We start from the raw sequence: 26,452 nt of genomic DNA on the forward strand, positions 1-26,452 counted from the left end.
GTTATTCCATCTGAACTGAAAAGAATAGCCTATTTTTATTGTCTTACTGTCTTTTAGATACCATACTCTTCTGCTTCGCCTGGGAATTATGTAGTAAGTGTGTGTGTGTGTGTGTGTGTGTGTGTGTGTGTTGCTCATTCGCATGCATACATCATTCTGTTTAGTTTAAAAGATAGATTATCAATTATTGAGGGAAAAAACACAAGAATATCAGTTATGTCTGCCATATATTTCTAGTATATTGATTGTTGCTTGTTGTTAGCAGAACAGTTAATTAGATGGAGAAATATTGCATAGGGCAAAAAAAAAAATCATGTGGGTTTCTTAGGCTACCACATCCAAGAATACCCTATAGCAGTGTTTCTCAACCTCGGCAACTTGAAGATGTGTGGACTTCACCTCCCAGAATTCTGGGAGTTGAAGTCCACACACCTTCAAGCTGCCGAGGTTGAGAAACACTCCCTTATAAGATAGGTTTTTCTTTTTCTTGCCATGTTGAAGATAGAATTATGATTGTGGGAAAGGGGCACTAATTTTCTAATATTTGTTTCTGTTACAAGAAGCTAAATTTGCAATTTGGTGAACCAAGGAAAAGACAAGAGTCCAAAAATATAAGTTCAACCTCATGATTATGTAAAAGGTAGAAAAGACAGTATAAAGTGAAGATTAGAGTAGGCTTCAAGGTGAAAGGTTAACAGGAAGGTATGTGTTCAAATTTGGAGCAGGGTAGTGAGGAGAGATGCTGACAAAATTCTTTTGAAAGAATTTAGCTAGATTTTATGGAAGATCAGAGCTAACTAGAGAGAAAAGAAAGTACCAGCAGCCTGTGGGTTGGAGCCTCAAGTCTTTTCCCTCAGAATGTGCTTTATTTATTCCTCTCTCCATTCATCCATCCAGCTCCTCAGCCAAGCCAGTTGTACAATTTTCATTGATTCTGAATGCTTCAGCTTCACTTTAAAGGGAGAAAAGGGCCCATAATTATTTATCCAGCCAGGCACTCTATAGCCAATAGACTGAGGCTGGGAGTGTGAATAGAAGCTTCATTTAAGCTTCCATACATGCTGTGAGAGAATAGCCTAACCAAATCTTAAGTGATTTGTCTTATTTTTAGTCAGGCCCTCATACAATTAATTTCTTCTGTGCAAGCATGAGAGCAGCCTTTCTCAACCTTTGTACCCTGGAGGAACTCTTGAAATGATGGTCAGTTCTCAGGGAACCTACTTGTATGTGTAGATATCTTTGGTGGCTCCATTATATTTTGTGTATCTCCCCATCCTGAATTATGGTGCTTGGTAAGAGGAGCTATGGGTTTTAGGTTGCTCTATTTAGGGTTGTTGTATATCTCTGCATCTCGTGGGGTAACTCAACAAGAGGAGAGACTCATTGTCATATTGTACCTTATATTGACCTTCCTCTCTATGTTTTCATACTCTTTTGCAGTCTTTTGGTTAAGGTGCTGGGCTAGAAACCAGGAGACTGTGAGTTCTAGTCCTGCCTTAGGCTTGAAAGCCAGATGGGTGACCTTGGGCCAGTCGCTCTCTCAGCCCAAATCACCTCACAGGGTTGTTGTTGTGGGGAAAATAGGAGGAGGAAGGAGTATTAGGTATGTTCCCTGCCTTGAGTTATTTATAAAAATATTAAAGGCGGGATAAAAACAAACAAAACACCTGTAGTTTCTTCAACCTCTCTTCAAAGATATTTGACATTTGATATTTTTCCTCCATTTTGTATATCACTTTTTTCAGGATCCCTCTATCTCCCAACACCCCAGTCCTTGGTCCATTCTCCCATTTCCTTCATCCTTACACTCATACCAATTCCTGTCTTCCTGCTCCTCTCACACAGTACTCTTCTTTCTTTCCTCTGTTCCATTCTGCATCCCTTACTTTGGTCTTTCCCAACCTGAATGCCATTCACAATCAACTTGCCCATTGCTCTATCAGAATCATGGGACATTTAAAGTTTCATTTGAATTTATGGAACAATTATGGTTGATTAATGGGAATAATCTATTAAAGAGGAATTAACCTGATTTTGGAAAAGAATCTGTACAGGGAATTAGAACAGATGGCCTCTTGAAGTTGGTCTGCTTTTGGAATAATTTGTGAAACTTTGTTTTGGTGCAAAAGATTTATTTGTGAAAGCTCCTGATGTATCAGGGATAACATGTATCAGGGATAACATTTTTCACACTTCCTTAAAGGTATTGTGATTTAGCAACCTATCTATCTATAACAGACTTACTGGGATAACATTGTAAAAACATAAAAAACATATAACAGCATAAGCACATAAAATTCATAAAACCATGAACAGTAAAGCAATCAACCAATAATGACAAACTCTTATCATCTTCCAAAAGGACTCTAGAAAAACTCAAGTTTCATCCAGTATCCAGAATACTATTAAGGTGGGCGCCAACCTAGACTCAGGGAGGAAACTGTTCTATAAGATCAAGGCCATCACAGAAAAGACTGTTTCTGGGCCCCAACCCTCCTTCACCTTCCAGAGAACAAGAACAATGAACAACTTTTCCCAGGAAGAAAGTACTAGACAGGTCAATTCCACTTGAATCGAATTAAGGAAGAAGTATGAATTTGAGATGATCTGGTGGTAGAATACATATTAACTGAATAATTAATTTTGCAGGGCAATTTAGGTTTTCTTGCTGGAAAAAGCAAGTGACATTGTATCTACAGGTTACCATTTGGAAAACAACATGATAAGCATATCAGAATAAATAATTAAATGAAATTGGGGAGGCAGTTTAAAAGTTTTTGTTTAATCAAATCTTTTAATAATGTTGCTTATACTATGTGTTTGTGTGTGTGTGCATGTTACTGATTTGCCTTTTTTTTTAAGGGTCCACCAGGAGGTGGAGGGCCACCTGGAACACCCATCATGCCTAGTCCAGCAGGTAGATAACTTTAATGAGGGAATGAGAAGGGAATGTTGACAAAGCAATAGTTTAATGTTTGCTTAACATTTCAATAGCTATTTCAGAATTCTCAACCACTGTATATTCTTACAGAACTTGGTAGATTTTAGATATCCTTACTTTACATGAATATAACACACAACATTGGTTATAGGAAACTGCCGAAGTTGTATCACCCATAGTCTCGGTCTGGGAGAGAATTCCTTAATTTTCCCAGTAACAAACACAAATTGTAATGGCTGCCAATATCACAGGGAATAGCAACATTTTACTGCCTAAAAATCCTTTAACAGAGTCAGCAAGAATATATTCAATTATAATATCAAATTAACCTACAGTATTCTTTTTGTTGAATTGTCATACTTGCCTAAAAATGGCTTTAATGCAAAGCTACCAAATAGTGTGTAGTTTCCTTTATTTTGTCTACTTTTCAGAATGCCTTATTATTATTTCCCTCACTCTGAGAGTATTTCTCTCAAACATAATACTGAATATAAAACAAAAATACCACTATTTTGCTACTGTATTTATCTGAAAAAATGGTGACTCTGAGTTTAAGATAATTCCCTGAAAAGGAAAAGATACTTACAAAAGCTAATCTGGTTTCATAGTCTTTTTTTTTTTTTTTTTTGGTGCCTTTGTCAATGTTGACTCCTGGTGACTGCCTGGACAAGTTTTCTTGGCAAGATTTCAGAAGTGGTTTGCCATTACCTCCTTCCTAGGGCTGAGAAAGAGTGACTGGCCCAAGGTCACCCAGCTGGCTTTGTGCCTAAGGCAGGACTAGAACTCATAGTGTCTCGGTTTCTAACCTTAATCACTACGCCAAACTGGCTCTCTTCCTAGTTTTATCAAACCTAAAAGGACTCTCTTACTAAAGCTACATTATTTGGAAGCAAAACTAGTTTTTCCTTTTTTCAGATAAATACAGTACCCGTCTGAGTTTCTATTTTTTGCACAAAATAAAATACGGATTAATTTATTTTTAATAGTTAAAGTATATATTTAATAGTTTAAATATAGGCTAATACACTGAAACTTTACCAAACAAAAATTTAAAAACTGAATACTTACATTCCTCTTCCTATATTCTCATTGTTGCCTTGACACCTTTTCGTATTTTATAAATAAAACGCACAGACAAAACTATCTACAATCCAGGACCTCTTTGCCTTTAATCCAACACTTTCCCATAGTTATGGAATACTTCATAGCCATTTTCTCTCTTTTTCCAGTTTTCCCATTTTGAAAGTTCACATCTTACCTCACAATGTCATTGTTCTTTGTCCAGGACTAATCCAAACTGTTAAAAAATGCTTAGTTGTGACCCATTAGGAAAACCTCTATAACCTTTCACCCTGAGTGATCTAAATTCTAATCTATAGTTATTAATTTGTAATAAATGTCTACTACTGGTGGCTGTGGATATTGTGAAGTATTTTATACATGATTTATGGAATGTTAATTATAATCCAGTTAGCAAGCAGTACTGGAATGCCTTTTGTTAAACATGAGTTAATTATATTCATTGATTTCATTGAAAGTGCTTGGTTTCTAACAGCATTTTTGTTTTCAGATTCAACCAACTCTGGAGATAACATGTACACTTTAATGAATGCAGTACCTCCTGGACCCAACAGACCTAATGTAAATAACAGGATAAATATGTATATTTGAACTTATGCCTGACTCCCTAAATCCATTTTTTATATAATTATATATCCTAATATCCCTGACTCTATCTTTGTCTGTCGGTCAGTCGGTCAATCTGCTGCATTGAGTTCTTATTTATCATAGAGATATATCATAGACCTTTTCTTAACTTCCTCTGAGTTGTATTTTGTCTATCGTATTTTTTTCCTCTTTGTTGCAAATTATTTATTAACATTTTGGAGTATGATGCATTTGCCCTTTTTGCAGTTTCCAATGGGACCAGGGTCTGATGGTCCAATGGGTGGATTAAGTGGAATGGATTCACATCATATGAACGGATCATTAGGTAAGAATATGATTAGCCTTTTTAAAACCTGTGCTAGGTAAGGTATCCAGATTAAAAAGTATCATATTGAAATGTTTCCATCATTTTTTTCAAGTTTTGTCTGCAGTTAGAATTTAGATATTAAAATGAGATCCTTAAAATAGAAAAAAAAATGAGGACATGAAAGGGACATCTTTTTTATTCTTAAATTATAGATTTTATTCTCTTTATGTGTTAAGCTTTGCTTTAATATGTCCAGGTTCTGAGATAAGCTAAAAACAGCTTGGAAGCTCATGTCTCTCTTTTTTAAAGTTAAGTAAGTGACTTCACATTGCCGAGATCTAGAATACAAACAGGTTGAAAAACCTCCTTAATTTGAAGGAGACTTTTTACTCATTTAGAAAATAGAGAAATTAGTGTGTGAAAAGGCAAAAAGTAAGTTTTAAGAATAAAAAAGGACAAAAGTGAAATTGTCACTCAAGAATTTTAGAAACAATTACAGTAAATATTCAGAATGAAAGAAAGTTAAATTTCCCACGGATGTTAACGTGCACTATGAGTGAATTATATAATCTTAGAAAAATAAAATGCTTTCAGATAAGCCTATTTCACCCAATAAAAATTCAGCTTATGCAATGTGTGAGTTTTTTAAAAAATGGTTTCATTGAATGGTACTTGTTATATAGTTATTGATGATTATTGATGATTTTTACTATCTTTAATATGTTTTTCAATGTCTTGTTCTTGTTTTGACCTCATTGTACGTTGGCCGGCTTAAAATATGAAACCAGTTGCTTTATTACATAAAATACATAAAACATGTAATTAAACAATTGGTAATGTTATATCTCTTTGGGGGGACACCACTTTCGCAACATTTTCTTGGCAGACTATAGCGGGGTGGTTTGCCATTGCATGACTTGGTGCTTGCACAGGAGACCTTTCACATTCACCAGTGTTATATCACAAAACATGCCAATGTAATGGAGGGACAGATCCATTATTTTGGGATGGCCCAGCTGTCTTATGGATCCAACTGGTTTCAGGCAGGCACTTGGCAGATTTCCTAGTGATCAAGCAGACAATTTTGTAAAGAGGCTGATCAAACTCTGGAACATACAGATGCTCAATAAAGTGGTCCCAAGCAGCCTCTCTGATGATGCCAATCCAGAGTGACTCCTTAGTTTATGGAAGATTAAGTACCTAAGAAGACCTATGGGTCTTTGTGAGCGTTTTGCTAAACAGGATCTCATGAGATGACGGAAGTAATGCCTTGCAAGGTTATCTTGGAGTCTTTTGAGCCTGTGACACCTGATGGTCCTCCTCTGTAGAATCAGTTGAGCCACCTGTAAATTAGAACCTTGCCCATCATGGCTGAGAAAAGTGGCCAGAGAGAGCGCAACAATATGGATCCAGTAGGTGGTAAATACATCTTTAGGAGAGAGGGCAATACTACCAGACTTGTACCCCCTCCTCAGAAAGACATCTCTGGACCCAGGCTTCTAAGGTAACTGTTAACTGATCTCCAATCTGCTTTCCTGAGAAAGTGGTTGGGCTCCAATTACAGGGGATCATAAATGAGATGGATTATCTGAAACCCCTCACCTGGGTTTCAAGCCTGAGCTTGGAACTAAGACCACATATTGAGAAGGGAGGGAGTTGATGCATTTCTCCTTGTCCTGTTGGTTTCAACAGCCATCAGCCACGGTAACTCTATGAGGGTGGGGTATTAAAGGCACTATAGGTGGTGGTTCTGCTTCCTCCAGGGCAGGCAATACCAATTAGTGTTTTAGAAGAAGAGGTTCAGCTCTTGGCTACTGAAGTTCGGGGTGCCCCAGGACTTAGTCCTCTTTTCCATCTTATTTTACATCAAGATGAAACCACTGGGAAAGGTAATCTGTTGGTTTGGGATCCAGTATATTTAATATGCTAATGACACTCAGCTTTATATCTCAAGCCCAGACCAAACAGGAGATGCTGTGGAAATCCTGACCAAGTGCTTGGAGGCTGTTAGGGACTGGGTGGGGCAAAAGAGGCTGAGATTGAATCCCAGCAGACTGAGTTACTGTTCGTACAGAAACCCACTAGTTCCATGGAAGTTCCATCTATTTCTCTTGACAGGATTGCACTCTACCAGAAGGAGCTGGTCTGTAGTTTGAGGGTTCTCTTGGATTAATGGGTCCTGCTGGGATATCAGGTAGAAACTGTAGCCAAGAGCGCCTTCAGCCAATTCTGGTATATATGCTAGGGGCACCTGTGGACTAGGAAGCAGAAGACTTAAAGTTTTGTTATCTTTCAGTTAGACTACTGCAGTTCACTCAACATGGGACTGCCCTCAACATTACCCAGAAGTTCCAGTTGGCACAGAACAAAGATGCTTACCTGTTGCTCTTGCCTGTTCAGTAGAATAGTGCCGATTTCATGAGAGCTGCCCTGGTTTGCAGTAGGCTTCAGTTCAAGAAGCTGATCCTTATGTGGGCCCTTATATACCACCTTCTTTGGAAAGAATATAGATAATCTGGCCAGGAGAGAATGCTGCAAGTACCCACCCTTAGAGAGCTCAGGGTACTGGAAACCCAGAAAACTGCCTTCTCAGCCAGAGCCCTCTCCCTTTGGAACAGCTTATTGTCTCAAGGCAGGCTAACCTCCATCCTTTTATCCATCAGCCATCCTCTTCCATAGGGTTTTTAGCGTTTTAAGATATTAACTGATTGCATAATCTTAAACTGGTTTTATTAAACTGGATGTTCTTTTTTAATTTAAGGCTCAGGAGATATGGACAGTATCTCCAAAGTAAGTATACATTTGATTTTTAATGTACTTCTTTTCCTCTAAACAAAAGGACTGTTAAATATATGTTTTAAAATGAAAGTAGTTTATGCTGACTTTGAGGGCATTGTATAAGAAATATTCCCAATTTTCCTAACAACAGAAATCTGATTATATACATTGTTTCTGTCTGTAGCTCACAAACTAAAACCTGATTTTCATTAAAATGGCTGGGTTTTATTGCTAAATTTGTCTCAGAACAACAGAGCAGAAATGTAGATATGAGCCTTCTTTCGAAAAACAGATATAAATGAAATATTCCTATTTTTCCAGGCGATTTTCTTTTGACTTCCCCCTTAAACTATGGGTGACGCTAGCTACAGTTTGTTCTTACTTGAAGTTCACAGTTGACCTTTTCAAAGCACCTTTCATTCCTACATACATATTCATCACATTATTCCCTTTCAGGGTAAACAGCAATGTGCAGAATGCAGAAAAGAAGTAAGGAACAGTGAACCAAAGAAATTAAAAGCATGAGATAATAAGAAGACGACTGTTAAAATTAGTTTACACTTACATCCTTCACTATACCTCTTAGACATTTCTATCCCTACTTCCAGCACATCCATACACAACTCCATCATCACAAATCATTCATGTTCTCAGTCAATTATAGCGTATGTCTGCATGCAAAAGTATATATTCATGCACCCAACCAAACATCTTTGGTGTCCCCACAAGCATTCCTTGCACATTTATCCATAATTAATTAAGCCAAAAGGGGATAACACACATCATCTCATATCCTACTCACTGCTGAACCATCCACTAAGCATTCCATTCTCACACATGCCCTACTTCCTTTATATATTGCTCTTATCACTTTCAGCAAACAAATTCCAGTCAATATTTGTGCAAAGCATTCCATAATTTAAGCCTATTTACTTTATAATATGCTTTAAGTCAACAAACATATAGTGAAATTTCTTTTTCACATTCATACATTCTCATTGACTTGCTGAAAAACAAAAATCTGGTCTGTAAACCACTCTTCTTATAATAAAACCACATTGCTCTTAACAGATTTGTTCATTATCACCTCTTTAAATTCAAATTCTGACACATGCTTCTCCAGGCACACTTAAACAATTTCCTTGTAGTTTTTGTATCAGTTCCTGCTATCTTTTCTTTTGTGTAAGGAAATAATAATGACAAGTGACGTTCAACAAGTCATGCAGCCACTCCATGAGGAAGCCATATCCATATTTTAACATTTCTACAGTTAAACCATCTATACCTGCAGCTGTAGCATTTTTCAGCATACTCATAGCATGTATAAGTTCTTTTTAAACAATTTTGTCTTAGACATTACTTTTTATTTTTAATCCCGTTCATTCTGTTGGATGTGTTTATTTATTTTTATTTATTCGATTTCTATAGCCACCCATCTCAACAAGTGACTCTGGGTGGCTGGATGTATTTTATTTAGCCCTCTTTACATACTTACAAAACAATTTTTACTCCTGTGAAAATAATTCTACATTTTCTCTGCCTCTACTCATCTTAAACCACTCCTTGCTTTCTTTAACTATGTACTTTAACCTTTTTCTCTTTTTCCATTTCTCTCATCCTCCTTTCATGCAGCATTCTCATGTGCATTTTTCTCATCCACACATCCTCTTTTCATTAGCATAATTCCACACATTTCTGTGACATGCTGTAATAAAATTATTTTCACTTTGGCTTCCATATTCTCTTTCTTTACATCTTCTTTCCATCATTCTCTTGGGAGATTAATCTGTTCTCTAATGCTGTTTTCATACAGGTGCATGTTTTTTCTTCCTGCATTCATTACACTTTCACTTGAATTCCTATCATGTTTTTTTTTTCCTTCTCGTCCCATTTTTCCCAAAATCTGTTGTTAATGCTATTAATAGTTCGTTCCACATTCAAAACTCCTCACCATCCTTGAATCCTTCACTAATATCTCAGTCCTTCATCATAAACAATCCAATCAATTAACATTTAAGAGTCATTCCTTTCCCGTGTGTACATATGAAGAGACTTGTTTAAACTTTGTATTTGAAAGAAACGTCTTTTTAAAGCAACTCTTCACCAAGCAGTCACCGTTCTCATTCTCTTTTGGGTCTCTGCATTTTTCTGTACTCTCTGACCTTGTTTCCACCCATCCTTTCAGAATAAGTATTTCCCCGGTATCAGATTCATTGCATATTTTACCCCAAACCCATCTCTCTTTTTTCCATTCTTACTATTCGTTGGATTATAATATGTAACTGCCATCAACCTATAGATTCCTGTTTCACACACACCTGTATTGTAGACAACACCAGTGTATATCTTCCGGCATTCATTTTAGTCCTTTCATTCACCTTCACTTCCCTGCAAGTATCCCCCTTTCTCATAATTATACAGACATACAACATACGTATTTTCATTTTTTTAATTTACTTCTATTGTATTCCAAGTCACATTTTTCCATATGCCATTGTTGTCACCTGATAGGCTCATAGATACTAAATTCCACTGGCCATCTTGATCTTGATTCACTCAGGGATTTGACATAACACTTTTTAGCAAGCTTAGACCAAATTACCAGCCTTAGTTGCATCTGTACCTTATACAATATTCCCTAAATATCAATCAATCAATCAACTGTGGATGCATTTTGGCCTGTATTCCACACATGCAGTCACAGGTCAGTTTTATCCAAAGTGCCCTTATGCCATTCTATATAAGCTACGATGTCCAATCTAGAGACTTCCTTGCAAGCCAACTTGTTATTGCCCATATACCACCTACTCTAAGGTATATGCAATGCACTGAAATACTCAGAGTACAAGACAATTCTTGGTTAGGGTTTCTGATCTTATTGCATATCCATTAAATCATGCATCCAGAAGGAATTCAAAAACATTTACTTACCAGCTTATATAAGCTACTTTGGATACTTGCTTGAGTAGAAAGACAGGAAATAAATTCAGTAAGTTATTTCTAATTGGTTTGACACAACAAATTCTATTAATATGCCTTACTATTTAATTAAAGCCACAATCTCAAATTTTGGTTTATGAAGCCACTGTTTAAACAAGTCATATGTTAACCACAATTCCCTGTTTATATATAATGGGAAATAATGGTAATCTAATTTCAGAGGTGAATGCTTATGAATCATTAGCTATGCAGAAGAGGAAGCTCAAAACACATTATGGCTTTATTTCTGCTGTCTCGTGTCATGCTAAACAAATAGTACTTCTACATGGTATTATTTCCATTCCCTAGTCACTCCAAATCAGTTTGAAGTGGTCCTGCTAATTGTTTTGCATCTGCTGACTTTGAACCTCTAAGAACACAATTAGTGCTCTTAGCCAAACTATTGCCAGTCCTGGAGCAACAAAAATCCCCTTTTACTATATTTTTCCAAACATTTCTGACCATGGCTATATGCTGCAGTGGTGTTTGAAGTGGGGAAGAAAAACAATAAAAACAAATTGATACTATTAAAAACAAGAATTGGGAGTCATTGTAAGGACCTTTGCACATTGCCATCATTTCCAACCCACTAGAGTAACTAACATTATGTCCAGAGGTCCAGAGATGGCAGCCATGAGCCTCCTGCTTTGAACAATCGGCAATTCAAGGGCCTGGCAGGCACTGCCCATCTCCTCATTCCTTGGGTGTGCCCCCCTATTTATCCAGGCTGCTGTCACTCCTGAGTGATTGTTGCATTGCACTGTGAAAAGGATGTTTGTTATCAAAGAATCACAATTTTATGATAATCGATTCCTAAAATTCCTGTATTTTTATTTTTTGTTAACTGGAACCCTGGTACTTATTTTTGGAAGCCTTGTAAATATCTTTTTGGTGAAGCTGAATTGGCTGAGATCCCAGAAGGTTATAAACATCCTGTAAGTAGGTGGATTGCAGACTACATCTTTTCCCTCTTTGAAAATGATTGAAAGGAAATTGTGAAGATACATATTGAAGTTGAGAAAACAAAGTTAAGGAAGAAGAAAGAGGAGGCAATTCATGTAATGTGCCACAGGGAGGATGGACCATGGTTTCATTATGAAATCCAAGGCACAATCCTGCTGGATAATTCTGCTAAATCATCACCTGACCAGTGAGTGTGCTTGGCTGGAGTCTTCAGTGGGTACTCACACAGAGCAGTTAAAATATGTAATGTATGTCTAACTTAAAATAGAAATGTGCGCCCAGAGTCATTGTAGAGTTGGGCAGCCTTAAAAATGTAAATAAGTAAAATCCTGTGTCCCATCCTATTCCAACACCATCTACAGAAAAGAGAAGAAAGAGAAATTGAAAACAGCCATAGGTCCATTCCTAATCATAATGTCACCAAAATGGCAAAAAGTGTCACCATAATACAAGCTCCACCCTTTGGTATTCCATCATGACATTACCTTCAAGTACATAAAGGGCAGAGTTTACATCACAACACCTCTCCCACTCCATCCTCTCACAGTTTGTATATCAGGAAACAATTATTTTATCAATTTAATTCCTGCTTAGTAAAACTCACATTCTACTTATAGGATCCACAACTGAAGCTTAGGAGCCACATGGACTGATGATAGAAGATAGTTCTCCACTAGGGAGGCAAATTGCCCACAAGCCCTGAAGTTTCCCAGTTCCCAAAAGTTCAATCACTCTTTTTATGATTTTGGGTTACATCGCAGTTGAAACAGGTTGGGATAAAAAAGTCTGGAGCTGTTTTTGAACAGAAGCAGGGTCTTCCTGTGAATATCCCTAAGCCCATCATGGGAAATTAAATGGAGAGTTCCTCGGCACAATCTTTTAAAAATGGTTAAGGAATGGTTTGTTACATCTGCACCATACCTCAGTTCTGGCAGTTAGGTATTTTGCTTCAGGCTTAGTCCATAGCGACCTATTGCTGACACTACCACTGTTCCAGAACTCATTTCATATGTGGAAAGCAATTTTTTCCCAAACTGTACATATGCTTGATATAATGTACAGCTATTTCATCTCTTCTTTCACCAATAGATTCAGAATGTCTGTCTCTTAGGTAAAGGGGTGTATGATTCAGGTCATGTTCACACAATGACTTCGAAGCTAACACAATCACGTAACATCAGCTTGTTTAGAGAGATGAATTGGCTTTTTTCTGGCTTTTCACAAATTTAATTGAAATTGGAGCAAAGCTAGAGGGTTGGTTTGTTTCTTCCAATACTAGAGCAGTCTTTATTCTCATTATTGGGAACTTCATCCATCCAGCTCCTGGGCAAGAGAGGCTTAATACTTTCCTTTTGTTCCTTCCTTAGAACTCCATTCCCCTAACCTGAATATTGTTTTTTTCCTCCATTGCAGCCATCTACAACTATGCTTAGAGATATTGGGGGTTTCCCAGTTTTCTTACTTTGAAAAAGACCATTCCTCAATTTTCCACCACAGGAAAATGAAAGAAGGGGGCTACCTTTTTTTAAACATTTCCTTGGGAGAACAAATCTTTGCTCCTTTGGGAGCTATACTACCCAGATTGCTGAGCATTGACTACAGGTAGTCCTCACTTAACAACCATTTGTTTAGTGACAGTTCAGACTTACGATGGTGCTGGAAAAACCAACTTCCGACCAGTCCTCACATGACCTTTGCAGCATCCCTGCGGTCACATGATCACAATTTGGGTACTTGGCAACTGGTTCGCATTTATGACTGTTGCAGCATCCCATGATCGCGTGATCACCATTTTCTACCTTCCCAGCCGGCTTTTGGCAAGCAAAATCAATGGGGAACCGTGTAATTCGCTCAGACCACATGGTTTGCTTAACGACCACTGCAAAAAGGTCATAAATTGGGTCAGATTTGCTTAATGACAGCTTTGCTTAGCAACCAAAATTCCAGTCCCAATTGTGGTCTCTACCTGTAAACTACATTTTTTGCATTCTTCTACTGATCAGTTAAGGGATAATGGGTTGGTTTCAAGTAATCTCTGCAAGTCTGTCAGCATTTCCATGCTAACAGGAGTGAAAATGTTATATGGTTGGCTTCAGAACAGTTCAAAGGTATTGGCACTTCTTGTGCTATGTAGTGTGGCCCTAAATCATCAGCCCTAATGACAGTTATTTTTGCCAAGGTTATAATATGGACATAAAACTGGACTTAAATACATACAGATGTAAAGGAAGATCCCTTCCCCACTCTATATTTATACAGGCTGACAAATATAAGATAATCCCTATTGGCCATGTCTTTCTCACCTTTGAGAATGAAGGGACTGTGGGTAGAAGAAAAGTATACCTCTTTCATGTCACAGGATGCTTTGAAACAGTTTCATATGATTTACAGTTTTGATTTTCTTGTTTTGTTCTCCAAATAGAACTCTCCAAGTAATATGAGTATGAGCAATCAGCCTGGGACCCCTCGAGATGATGGTGAAATGGGGGGTAACTTTCTAAATCCTTTTCAGAGTGAAAGTGTAAGTACTGTATTTTTAATTTCAGTTGTTGTTCTGGGTGTACAGTTCTAACTTATCATTTTAGGTGTTGTTGCCATGTATAATACTACTTCTGAATTACTACACCCCTAATAGAGTAAGGGCTGTATGTTCAATGTGGAAAGAAATCAAGCTATAAACACTTATTTTTATATTTGTTGAGCCTGTTTTGCTGTTTCCATCGTTACTGCCTGTAACATTACTAGGAATCATACAACATTTCTATTTGCTTCATATGCTTATCACAGCAAGAAAACCCTGAACATACTTAATAGCATCACAGAATAATGGAGGTGGGATCCACAAGGATCATTTGGTCCGTAGTGGGCAAGAAAACCAGTTAAACCATCTTCTGGAACTTTCTGTCCAGCCTCTTTTTTTAAACCTCAAAATCTCCTTAGATAGACTGCTTCACTTCATTTTTAAATGAAAATATAGGTATATTGTAAAACTTAGGAATGATTGCTTCTCAGTAAATACCCATAAAATTATGATATAACTATAGTTTCCATTTTACATAAACAAGAATAATTATTTGTTCAAGGGATTTTAGAGCATCTAGGTTTGGATTTAAGCTTAAGGCCAACCTAGGTGTTAACTGCAAAAACATTACTCAACACTTAAAGAAACTGTATTAGAGGAGTGATGGGGCAACAACATATTATGTCTTTGTTTAATATTCTCTCTCTCTCTCTCTCTTTCATGTACTCTATGTATGAGTTTCTATCTGTGTGTGTGAAGTGTGAAAGAATCAAAAGCTTGTTTTCATTCAGCATGAGAATATGTTGCATGTATTTCTCTATTCAAAGCTAATTTTGATGTTCCAACAAATCTGAACCAGTAGCAAAGAAGATATGGTGACCAATTAGGAATTGCCAGAGAAGTATATAATTGTGATAAAACTGAAATTCCTTTCCCATTTCTTTTATTTATTGATAAACAAAAATAAAAACAACAGTGATTATATGAAGAGAAAAACTATTTTTATTTTTTGCCTATATTGTCACTTGTATTATATATGGATACAATTATTATATGGAAATGATGACAGTGACCTGCTAGTGCCCATGAATGCAATCATATTTGTAATCACTTTGTATCAAAGTATTACTGTGACACATTGTATTGATACTGTATGATTTTCACGTTAAAATTGCATGTTAAACAGGAAGTGGAAGAGGAAGAAAGCTCTTTATATTTTTATCTTGCTGCAGTTTTTTCTATGGTTAGCCCTTTAATCATTTCAGATCTCATTGCCTCTTTGAGATGAGGCAAGAAGTTAATCCAGCTAAAGAAAAGTGTCTCCCTCTGAAACAATATCGCAAGTTTTTTAACATGTTGATATACCATTAAAATGTTCCAATAATTCATCAGTTGCTGAAGTGTAATTATGAAGTTATGAAGTATTGAAATCAGTTTTGCTTTACTTTGTTTAAACCAAGAATTCTGTGTACCTGTGTAAAGATACATTAGATGAGGCATTTCAGGAACTTAGTCAACAAATTATCAGTAACTCTTATGAGATGTGATTGCCTATTACAGTCTCTAAAACAGATGTAGGGCTTGGTTGTCCCATTCCCCACTGCCCCCCATCCCATCCCGCAGACAACTAAATTGTTAGGCAATTCTAATATTTTATTAGACTGAAATCTTGTGCAATTTGGTGATCTCAGGAAATGTGGCCATTTTTAATATTTTACTGGGGGGGGGGGCACCACAAGGGAAGGGGAACAAGTGTGTGCTGGTGGCCAGTTGCTGACTCCTGCTGTAATAGTACAAAAACATGTTCTGCTTGAAATTCCATATTCTAATTTAGATTATTTTAATAGACATATTAAAATATATACATATCAATTTGCACTTGAAGGGGGCAGGGGAAAACAAAACTCTAATGCCTGTCATAAATCTTCAGATACTTAAGGGATTTCAGTATCCACATATTTCTAGCTCAATTATGCTTAAACAAATATTATTATATGTCGTGCAAAATTATGCTGAGTGAGGTATGACACTTACCTTCATTGCAAAGCCAGATAAACATCACATTGTGTTAAATTATTATTATTATTAATCACAATACTTGCATTTTGTGTTCAGTATTAGTATCTTGGTAAATGAGTTGCAGCTAAAATGTGGATTCCTATTTTTCAGTATTCCCCCAGCATGACAATGAGTGTGTGAACCAATACCAAGTCTCTTCGTGAAGGCTGCACTGAGTTGGCCCTCTCCAGAGAGCTACTAAAGAAGAAAAATTATTCATCCCTGTGTACAGTTTAACAGAAAAGATCTCTGCCACATTTGGACCCACCATTATTTTCCAACCATCTTCCCTGTTTTGTGAAGAAAGTGGGTCCTGATCTGGTTTCAGCTATAGTATGTGGCGTATCAGAGCTGCCCAAGACTGAACTGCAAACAATTATCTGTATATGTATATGTAGGGATAGGTGTATGTATGTGTGTGTTACAGAGACATAAATATGAGCACATACATATATAGACCTGCAGGACGTTGTAAAATATTATCACATGACATCTTAAGTAGAAACAAGAAATAGGGACTTTTATTCCATCTTTTTCACGTTTACATTTTATCTTTTAAAAGAACTGCTTCCTTCTTCCCATATGATCTGTTTTGTGCTGTGTATATCACTGCTTTGTAAGTTATTTTTTTAAAAAGATCTCAGATACATTCTGTTTTTGTCATTGTCAGCCATCATGGTTAGGAATAAAATTGCTTATAAGAGGGCTTTCATAAAGTTTTATTTAATACCAGTAATCATGTGAATTGCAGACTACACTTGCTCAAGAAAAAAAATAATTTTATTAAGTGAGTTAAACCTGTTCTTTGCCTTCCTAAAACTGAGGGGGGGAAAAGAAATTAGAGGGGTTCTTTGCTTTATTTCTTAATAAATGCCTAATACTGCAATGCTAAACATATTTGCATGGTGGGAAACTCCAGTGAAACAATTTAGATTTACTCCCAAATAATATGTTGAGGACTAGGATGCAAATCCTTCAATATTTGCTTTCAAGGTATGACTGAGTTTAGCTCAACTTTTTGATCTATGCAGAGAAATACAAAACACTTGTTGGGCTTTGATTAAAGTGTTGTAGCATCCAGGAATAAAATTTGTGGGATTCATCTTTCTGCTGTTGGTGAAATACTTAGTATGATCTTCCATAAGTGTTGTAATTATAATAAAAACAGCTATAGATTTTATTGCTTAGGCACAATATTTTCCTCTAATATCCATCATAATCTCCTGAGGTTACATAGACATACTCCAATTATTTGATATGCCAAAGGGGAAGAGATAGCAAGTTATTTTCCCTCGCTATATTCACTGGCTTTATTATTTCCTATCCCCATCTCATTATCTATAATTTATCAATATTATTAAGCCACTTTGGATGTTTCTAAAGTCAGTGTATACTTAATCCTATAGTATCTTCATGATCAATGAATTTATTATTACATAGATTTTAATATTGGCTTAAGGTACTTCATTTGTTGCATCAAAAACAAATGCAGCTATTAATCTGAAAATAATTTTAATTGGCTACTAGACAAGCTGGGACTTGTTGGGTCATCATTTCAGAGATATTTCCTTACCAGATTCCTCAATGCCTTCAACAATGGCAGAACTTCTAATGTACTGGAAAAATTCTTAAAAATTCAGGACGATATTCAGAGATGTATCTGCCTTGAAAGTAGCCCATGTCATTCATATTAAACATATTGCACAGTCAAACATTAGGAGTTGACCATAGGAAATGTTTTATGACATTTTGTATTATGTCATAAAATGTTTTATAAAATTTGCCAAATTTCAATTCCACAGGAGTCATGGGTCCCAGGTTTTTGACACATTCTGTAAGTTAGCCCATTTGAGGTACCTTGGTTCAAAAATTGTTGGCCTATGACACACCATTTTGCCCAGTTAAAGGTTATAAACAGACATGAGGGTTTTAGTAGTATATAGATAGATATGTTAACAGACAATGGTAAATTTCATCCAGTATCATATTTTCTTGGGTTCCAAATGACTGAGAAATTTAAGATGTTATATATGAAGAAAGCATGATAATTCCCCCACCCTCCTTTTGGCAAATAAATGATATGTGAAAAATTCACTATTTTATATTTACTCCTATTTTCAATTTTGTGATATATTAATATCTTATGTTTGGTAATTCCCATATGGTAACATCTTCCATTACCTGCATATCTAGTAAGTTTCTTATTGTAAATGTGGAAGTAGAAGTGCTGCCTACAATAATTGATTTCCATCTACTAGAAATTACTGGAAATTTTACAATAGTTGCAATCTATCCAAATACATTGCTGAAATTGCAATGAAAGAGCATTTGAATAAGCAGTGCATAATTGTTTTACACTTTGTTCTGATTTTTTAAAAGGGAGGAAGATAATTCCTTAAATTGTCCTGGTGTTAAAGAAAACTTGGGGCTGTATCCAACCATGTAATTCCAGGCAGAATAGAACAGATGTTTCCTCTCACCTACCAACCATAGTATCTGCTCTGGAGGGTTGTGAGACCATCTAGAGCAAATACGAATTGTACCAGGGGAAGCAGGGAGAGGAAAATGAAGGAAAGTCCCATCATGTAAGCAAAACATGATACTTGCAAAACTTTGGATATAGCCCTCACCATTGTTTCTGCATTAACTTTGAAGAGCTCAGTAAAGTTGCAATGTAGAACTCTACACATGCTTATATTTTTACAAAATCAAATCTATGATTCCTTTGCTTTCCCTTTATTGAGCACTCAGAGTAAGACAGTAATTCTTGTTAGTATCCAGTGATGTTATTTTATTCAGAAAAGCTTTTTGATTCAGCCGAATCTTCCATGAATGCAGTGAGGGAAAAGATGGTTTATTCTGATACCCTTTTACTTTCAAAAATGTATTCCAGGAAATTGAAGACAAAATGGGAAGCAGCACCTTTCTCTCCCTTTGCTTATGAGAATTTATGCTGGATTAAAGTGTATTCTCTGAATTGAAGGACAGTTTTGGATATGATTCCTTAATCCCAATTACTTAATTTTTCAGATACTCATTTTATGCATGTAAAAATCTGTGCCTAGTTTTTCCAGTAACTCTTTTCCAATACGCCACATAAAATAATAGCTATGAATGCTGTGCACATTACATCTAATGACAATGCTAACTATACACTGTATTTTTGTTTAGATTCTTCTGTATGTTCTAGTAAATTATTTATATAATTTGGCAATATGGAGAACAAAATTAAAATAGATTCTTGATTTTCAGTCATTTATTTCTCACATGTTAAAGAACCACATGTAGTTATAGACATGTAGATATAGGACATGTCTTATAGTCCTTAATGAACCATAATGCCAAGGTTCTAACCCCTATCCCCAAAGTGCATTTAGAACAATTAAGATGAACTTATATTTTACCTTGGGAATTTTTTAATGGAATTTCGCCAGCAGAGGCTGAGTAGAAACAGTTCACAGAGCGTGAGACATATATGGACTTAACAAGATTGTGTGTGATCAGAATATCATCTTCCTTTTGGATCCTGCTTAAAAATATTCCTAAAAAATCAAATGAATTCATACCTGTGCCTCTCTAGAAATATTCTGAAAAGTTTGCTAGAAGGTACAGAAAACAATGATAATTACATTAGAACTGATTACACACACACACACACACACACACATACACACAAACACACCTCTGAAACAGATAAGTAATGAAGATACAGGAGATAATTCATTTGGGTAGTTTCTACATAAAATGCTTAAAATGAATTTTAAACTTTTGCTTTAAAATCAGAGTGAGGATGATCTGAATTTGGTGTGGTTTTCGTTATTCTCATAAGTTGTTACCCACACAGGTTCAGAAAAGGTGGTATAATTTGCAGCTTTTCTTCACCTCACTTTCGCCAAGTCCTATGCTTCAGCCACAATATGGACAGACTTACCACATAAAAGCAAACAGTTCTTCAAACTTCTAAGTCACGTTTCTATTTGGAAGTTTTTCATTGTTGCCTGATTCATCAGATTATCATCAGCTGAACTTTTGGTTGCCACTATCCTGGCCTAATTAGTGCGTCCCAAATACTTTCTTACGTCTACACCACGTCCTAGTGAAAAAATAAAGCTAGAAAAGCTGACATTCAAAAGGCACCCGGCTTAGTTATCACTGACATCCTTAATGTATACAACTTTTTCCAACTGAGCTTTTTATTTTAAGAAAAATGATGTGATGCTGATTTAAATATGCATATTTAAATCCAGTTACAGTAAGCAATGGGCTGGCTCACATGTAATGCCAAGCAATCAAACCCTAATTCCTTATGTACAATCCTGATTTATAGGACAAGCACAAATCATAGTCTGCCATCTGAATATAACAGCCATAAATGGTTTCCCTATGCCCAGAAATAACCCATTAAGTAGAAGATGCAGTGCAAAGAGGAGAGGAATACGCACACAGCTTGCATATGTAGCACCAAACAATTGAAAACAAAGAAATGCAATTTAATCATAACTATAGCAAGGGAGAGACTATTTGGTTGATAAGAGTAGCTGTTTTGTATGGATTACAACCTAGCATCAAAAATCAGTTGACTAAAAGTCATTACTATGTTTATCATAATTGTGATTCTATGTCAATATGCTGGATGTAACAAAACTATGAAATTAGATGGTGAATTTCTTGAAGAGGATTAATTAAGTTGTACATTTTTATTCTTTTACATTGGTGTCACACATTTTTGCCAATAAATATTGCACTGATTTTTTTTTTCTGAGTCCTAATGTATTATATAATTATTTCTGATTTCTGTTTTGAAGAAATTCATGTTATTGTGGGCAGACCTGGCATGCAGTTTTTAACAATAGCATCTCCATGATATAGGGTGATTGGAAAAAGTAGTCAAAAAGAGAGTAATGTTTTCATGCAATTCATTAGAAGCTATCATACAACTTAAGCTTCCATTCCAGTCAACAGTACTGGAATTTTAAGCATGACTGTAGTGAATAGGAATGTGTGTGTTCACTCTTACAGTATATTAAATCTTTTTTAAAAAACAAGAAATTTAAGAGTTTCAGGTTACAATTTAGTATAGAAATACGAAAGTTCATATTTCCAGTTTGAATATTCTGTAAAATTATTGACGTGACCATATGGTACAAAACTCTAATTGTTCTGACGTGCATGTGGAGATCTATGCAAAGAGAAGTTCTCTAATTGTTTCCAATGCCAAGGAATACCATTCATGCATTTGCACATGCAACATTTCCTGACTGCTGAACAGATTGGTCAAGTCTTGCTCATGTAGAAAACTCATTATACCAACTGAAGCTGCTCCTTCTCATTGGGACGGTTAACTAGGGCTTGATCAGGTTCAAGGCTGCTTCAGTTAAAAAGTTACCCAAGGTTTGTGGCATTAAGATTTTATGCCTTTCCAATTGATGGCATTTTGGATAGACAGGCAAACAAACGACATGTGCACCGACACATATACTTACATACCAAACTAACTGGGAAATTGAATTATTTTTAGTCTTTATAGTGCTAAAGATTTTTAGTGCTATTCTTTTTTATTTGAACACTGCTATTGAACTTGCTGGTTTAACATGTTTTAAAAGTTGTTTTATTTTTTAAAACAATAGGGTAGTAATACTTACATTTTGGCCATTTACATTCTGTGTAAAGGGAACATTTGCTATAGATGTATATAAAGATGTATAGCCATAATTTTTCGACAACTGAAAGATTTATAATTTGACATCCATAGCCTAGGCTATTTCAATATTTTATTTTTAAAAGATTTAGAAAATAAATGGTTTCCCTATCTAAATTAAATTCACAACAAAGAAATAGAATAATAAGGTTATGGGAGAATATGATCAGCTCATAATAATTCTGCATTATTATTCTGGACATTACTTTCCAACTGTATCACTAAAACCAAATATATGTCTATACTCAGAGTTGATAGTGTTTTCTAATTTTAATGTGTGCTGGAATCAGGTCTTAAGGGCTTATGGCCATATTATGAAAATCCATGTGAGCATTTACAAACTTTTTTAAAACTCATTTAGCATCATTTAGAACAGTGTATAATATGACATGTAGAATTTGGCATGAGAAATAATCACTGTATATGCATTGGGATTTTGGGGATTAGTACTTAAGGCTTGTTTAGTAAATTTGCCAGTGATTGTCTTCTGTTTCCAGTAACATTTAATTTGGATGAGCCTGATCAAGCTAAAGCTCAATCCCACAATTTGAATGGGAAAATTAGCATTTATTTTAACCTTCACTATTGCCATAAAGACATTAAGTATTTAACTTTAGGCACAATTCCACTACATTTGCTATTTGTATATCCTGGCCAGTTGTCTATGTGTGTATCTACTGAGTGATGTTGAAGACTAGATTGTGGTTTTTTTAGAAAATGGTTCTGGCTGATGACATTTAGACTTTTGTTTTAAAAAAATATTGATAGAACAGCATTTTCATTTTTTTCTGCAAGTAAGTGGGAATACTTACTCTGGTCTAACAGAAATACAGGGATTTTCCTAGAATATAGGAAAACAGTAACGTTTCAGCTTTTTTGGTGGGGGGAGGACATGACATTTAAAATACAAGTTATTTAGCAAACCATGTGCATTTCTGCAACACCAGAGCAAAGGCAGCAGTGAAGCTTATTTTCAATGCTTGCCACCAAAGTCTTGTGGAAAAATTATTTAGTGAATCCATGCTTTACTTTTTACATGTGCAAAGTACTATTATTAGAAATAATCCACTAAATTTATAAAAGTAAAAGCTTTATTCCGAATGCTTCACAAACATTTTTCAGATTAACTTTTTTCCTCATTTAGTGCTGTATTTTGCATTGTGCTTCTCTCTGTAATATCCCATAGAATATGTGCTGAGGGCAACCATATAAATAATGCAGATTAGATTTTACAAGTCACCAGAAAGCAGAGAATAAAACATATTTGAAAAACCTGCTTTCCTCATATCTCCATTCTTTTTTCACAAAACTCCTAAGTTAGAAGCAGCCTGTAGCCTTCTAGATTTTGTTAAGTTCCTGGCCCTTGTCTCTGACTATTGGCCTTGCCAACTGAGCTGATGAGTCATGCCCTAAAAGGCATCAAGGTTGTCGTTTTTTTGTTTTTAATATTCTCCAGCTTTTAAGATCAGATCAAGACCCGATCAAGTCCAGCATTTGGTTTCTTAAAATGGCTGTTGTGTTCCCTGGAAGAACTCATACATACAAACAACATAAAAATTCCTATGTATTCCTAATACTTAATGGCCTACAACCTCTGAATATTAAAAGTCCATCTGTCTATAATTTCCAGTAGACATGAATAGGTGAGTTTGAAGCTGCCTGGTCTGTTAAGCCATCGATCATGAAATTTCAGAGTTGTGAATGTACTGAATAAAAATGTGTTTTTATTATGCCATTGTCTGAAGGCAGTCCTTACCATGAAATAGATTTTCAGGTACTTCTGTTGAGAAGTTGCCTTGCCTTCCTCCTTCCATCATATAGTTCAACTATTTTGCCCCTATACTGCATCCACTTTATCTGTTTCATATTACATCACTCTAGTATTTTTAAAAACAAAAGTGAAATAGCAGTACTAAGATTTCCATGGCAACAAGCTTGTTTCACTCTATTGTCTGTTAATTTATGGTACTGTATCTGTGTGTGTATTTTCACTGAAAGGAAACACATTATCACACAAAGGCTAGATATAAGGAATACAGGAAGGAATTTGAAAGGGTTGATATAAAAATGGATGTCTATAAGCTTATAATTCCATACTTTATATGGTTTTCCCAAGTGGATTATTTGTTTAATTTCTCTATTTTTAACCTAAATCTGATTCACACTAAAAAAGAATTTAAAAAACTATTCAAGAAGGTGAAGTATGATCATAGGCTTAATAGATTCATTTTTCTAGGGAAGGTTAATGTATTACTTGAATCAATAAATTTCTGAGTTTCTTACTTTAAACAAGCTCCAAGACCTTCAGAGGTTATCCACATTAAAAAACATATTTTCCTGTATGAATTTCCCCATCATGACACAGAAGTTTAGATTCTCAGAATCCAGGAAATAGCACATAGATCTCTGAGGAATATGTTATGAACACTCCCTCCCCTTCCTAGTGGAGCAGAAAAATATTCTACAAAGTGTAAGAATAAAATATTTTGCAGAAATCCACATGTTACAATAAATATAGCTGGCTTTTTAATATTCAGAACGGATAGTGAAATAGCTATTTATAAATACTGTACTTTGATCTGTTAATATATTACAAATTAGGAACTGGAACCAAAATACATTAATCAACAGGCGCAGATTCTCAGGGCTGCATATGAGCCTTGAATATTTTGGTTACAGGTCCTAGTATATGTGACCAAATATAGTTTAGTGGGTCTAATTATATTAGTTTAGTTAAAATTGTCCTAATCGCAACTAATTTTTAGAATGTGACCACTCTAGTAGTTTCAAATTGTATTCTTTGTAAGTTGTGTAATAAGTACTGACAAAATTGATTCTAGTATAATTTGCCAATTCAATCCATATAATATATTGAAGAAACTGCGGATTTTATGACATATGTTCAGCTATATTATACCACCTCAACAGTTCTGCCCAGAAATGTATTATTTTGTATGTATAAGGTTACAGTCCAAAAATAGCTTTACTTTAGGTATGTATGAATCTCATGGAAAGCTAGCTAATGAAAACATTCTGCTGTACATTTAAATGTTTTGTCTAGTAAACATTCATCTTATTTTAAAATTTTAAAATAAAAATTAGACAATGCATAGTTTACAAGAGATGTCTGTCAATATGGGTAATGTCTATACTGATTAAAAAGGAACATTCTAGAGGCAAATCATAGGACTTATGAGTAGAATTTATTCCCAACTAGAGTTGCTTGCTACATTAATATGAGATCACATATTAGCAATGACTTGAAAATATTCTTACATGCTCAATTATTATGTAATAGTTCTCTATAGCAATTTATTCCTCCACTCTATAAATTAAATAAATTTTAAACAAATCTTAGTTGTAATTCTGAAGTATCATTGATAAAAATTAGGGATACTTAAAATCTCTGTAGAAGTCTGAGAGCTGACCTTGATAATCTTTCCACATTCATCATAATTTTATCTTAAAAACCATATCATCAAGTCACTCCCAGTTTTTACCCAAACTGCTCACTTTCATCTGTCTTCCATTTTTCTTTATTTATCTGCAAGCAAGGGTCCTGTGATTTCCAACAAAACAGTGAAAAAAGCAATATAACTTATACATACAATAGAACTTACTTCTGGGCAGAAGTGTTGAGGTGCTATTAGTTGAACATATTTCATAAAATCTGCAGCTGCTCTAATATATTATATGGATTGAATTGACAAATTATACTATAATACATTTTGCCAGTAATTATTAATTAGCACCCATCGTTTTTCAACAGAATTTCAGTACAACTATATATTTTATAGGGCTGAATTAAGAGAATTTGGAACAAATAGTATATTATAGTTAAAATTATCTACAGTGTACATTGTGTTAATGCTATATTATTCCTATTTTAGCAAGCTCCTTCCCCCACCTTTTACACTAAAAATTGTAGGTTTTTGATTCCTTTTAGTAAAAAGAAACCCTTCTTCCTGACTTTAGAAACCACCAGCATCTTACTCAGTATCCCATCACAGGTACCAGAAATACCATAAGACTGTGTGCATACAAAAATTGGTCTATTTTTGCAGTAATGTATGTCTAAGTGACCTTTTGTACAGAATGTGAAACACTATTTAGAATGCAGCATGTACATGTATGTATGTAGTTCTATACACACACCATTGCATATTATATATATTTACACACACATACACATCACGCTCTCCCCCTGGTTTATGTTATTTTCAACTCTTGGCTTGATTCTCCAAGAGAATTCCAAGCAAGAACCCACACCATATAGACCTATCTTATCAAATATCTTATTAAAATTTGATGAAATACAAATTCCAGTGAAATCAGCAAACTTGGATTGTGGCAAACCAAATGACAGCTAATGTAAAAGTTCTGGCCAGGCAAAACAAATTGTAACAGGTATATCTTTCATGTTGGAGCATATAAAATATTGTACTGCACAGTTCCTTGAACATTAACTTTCCACAGTGTGGCCTAATGTGCAGGAAACCACACTCACAAATGACTTACTTTGCACCAGCTCACCTAATT

General features: G+C 35.4%; 1 protein-coding gene across 13 annotated transcripts in view; it reads left to right on the forward strand.

Moving 5' to 3' along the window:
* Positions 1–23,187, forward strand: part of SSBP2 (single stranded DNA binding protein 2) — a 162,554-nt gene extending 139,367 nt beyond the window's left edge. For 7 of the 13 annotated variants that reach the window (XM_063295467.1, XM_063295472.1, XM_063295469.1 and 4 more), the window contains 7 exons: positions 58–93; positions 2,863–2,917; positions 4,512–4,582; positions 4,856–4,934; positions 7,678–7,706; positions 14,059–14,157; positions 16,327–23,187. In XM_063295467.1, the coding sequence (XP_063151537.1) occupies positions 58–93; positions 2,863–2,917; positions 4,512–4,582; positions 4,856–4,934; positions 7,678–7,706; positions 14,059–14,157; positions 16,327–16,356 (399 nt within the window). In that variant the 3' untranslated portion in view covers positions 16,357–23,187. Of the gene's footprint in view, positions 1–57; positions 94–2,862; positions 2,918–4,511; positions 4,583–4,855; positions 4,935–7,677; positions 7,707–8,150; positions 8,184–14,058; positions 14,158–16,326 lie in introns of all 13 variants that reach the window. The other 6 variants (XM_063295463.1, XM_063295465.1, XM_063295471.1 and 3 more) reach the window with 1 other exon arrangement.
* Positions 23,188–26,452: the final 3,265 nt, after the last annotated feature.

This window comes from Candoia aspera, chromosome 2 (genome assembly GCF_035149785.1).
Source record: "Candoia aspera isolate rCanAsp1 chromosome 2, rCanAsp1.hap2, whole genome shotgun sequence".
Lineage (NCBI taxonomy): Eukaryota > Metazoa > Chordata > Lepidosauria > Squamata > Boidae > Candoia > Candoia aspera.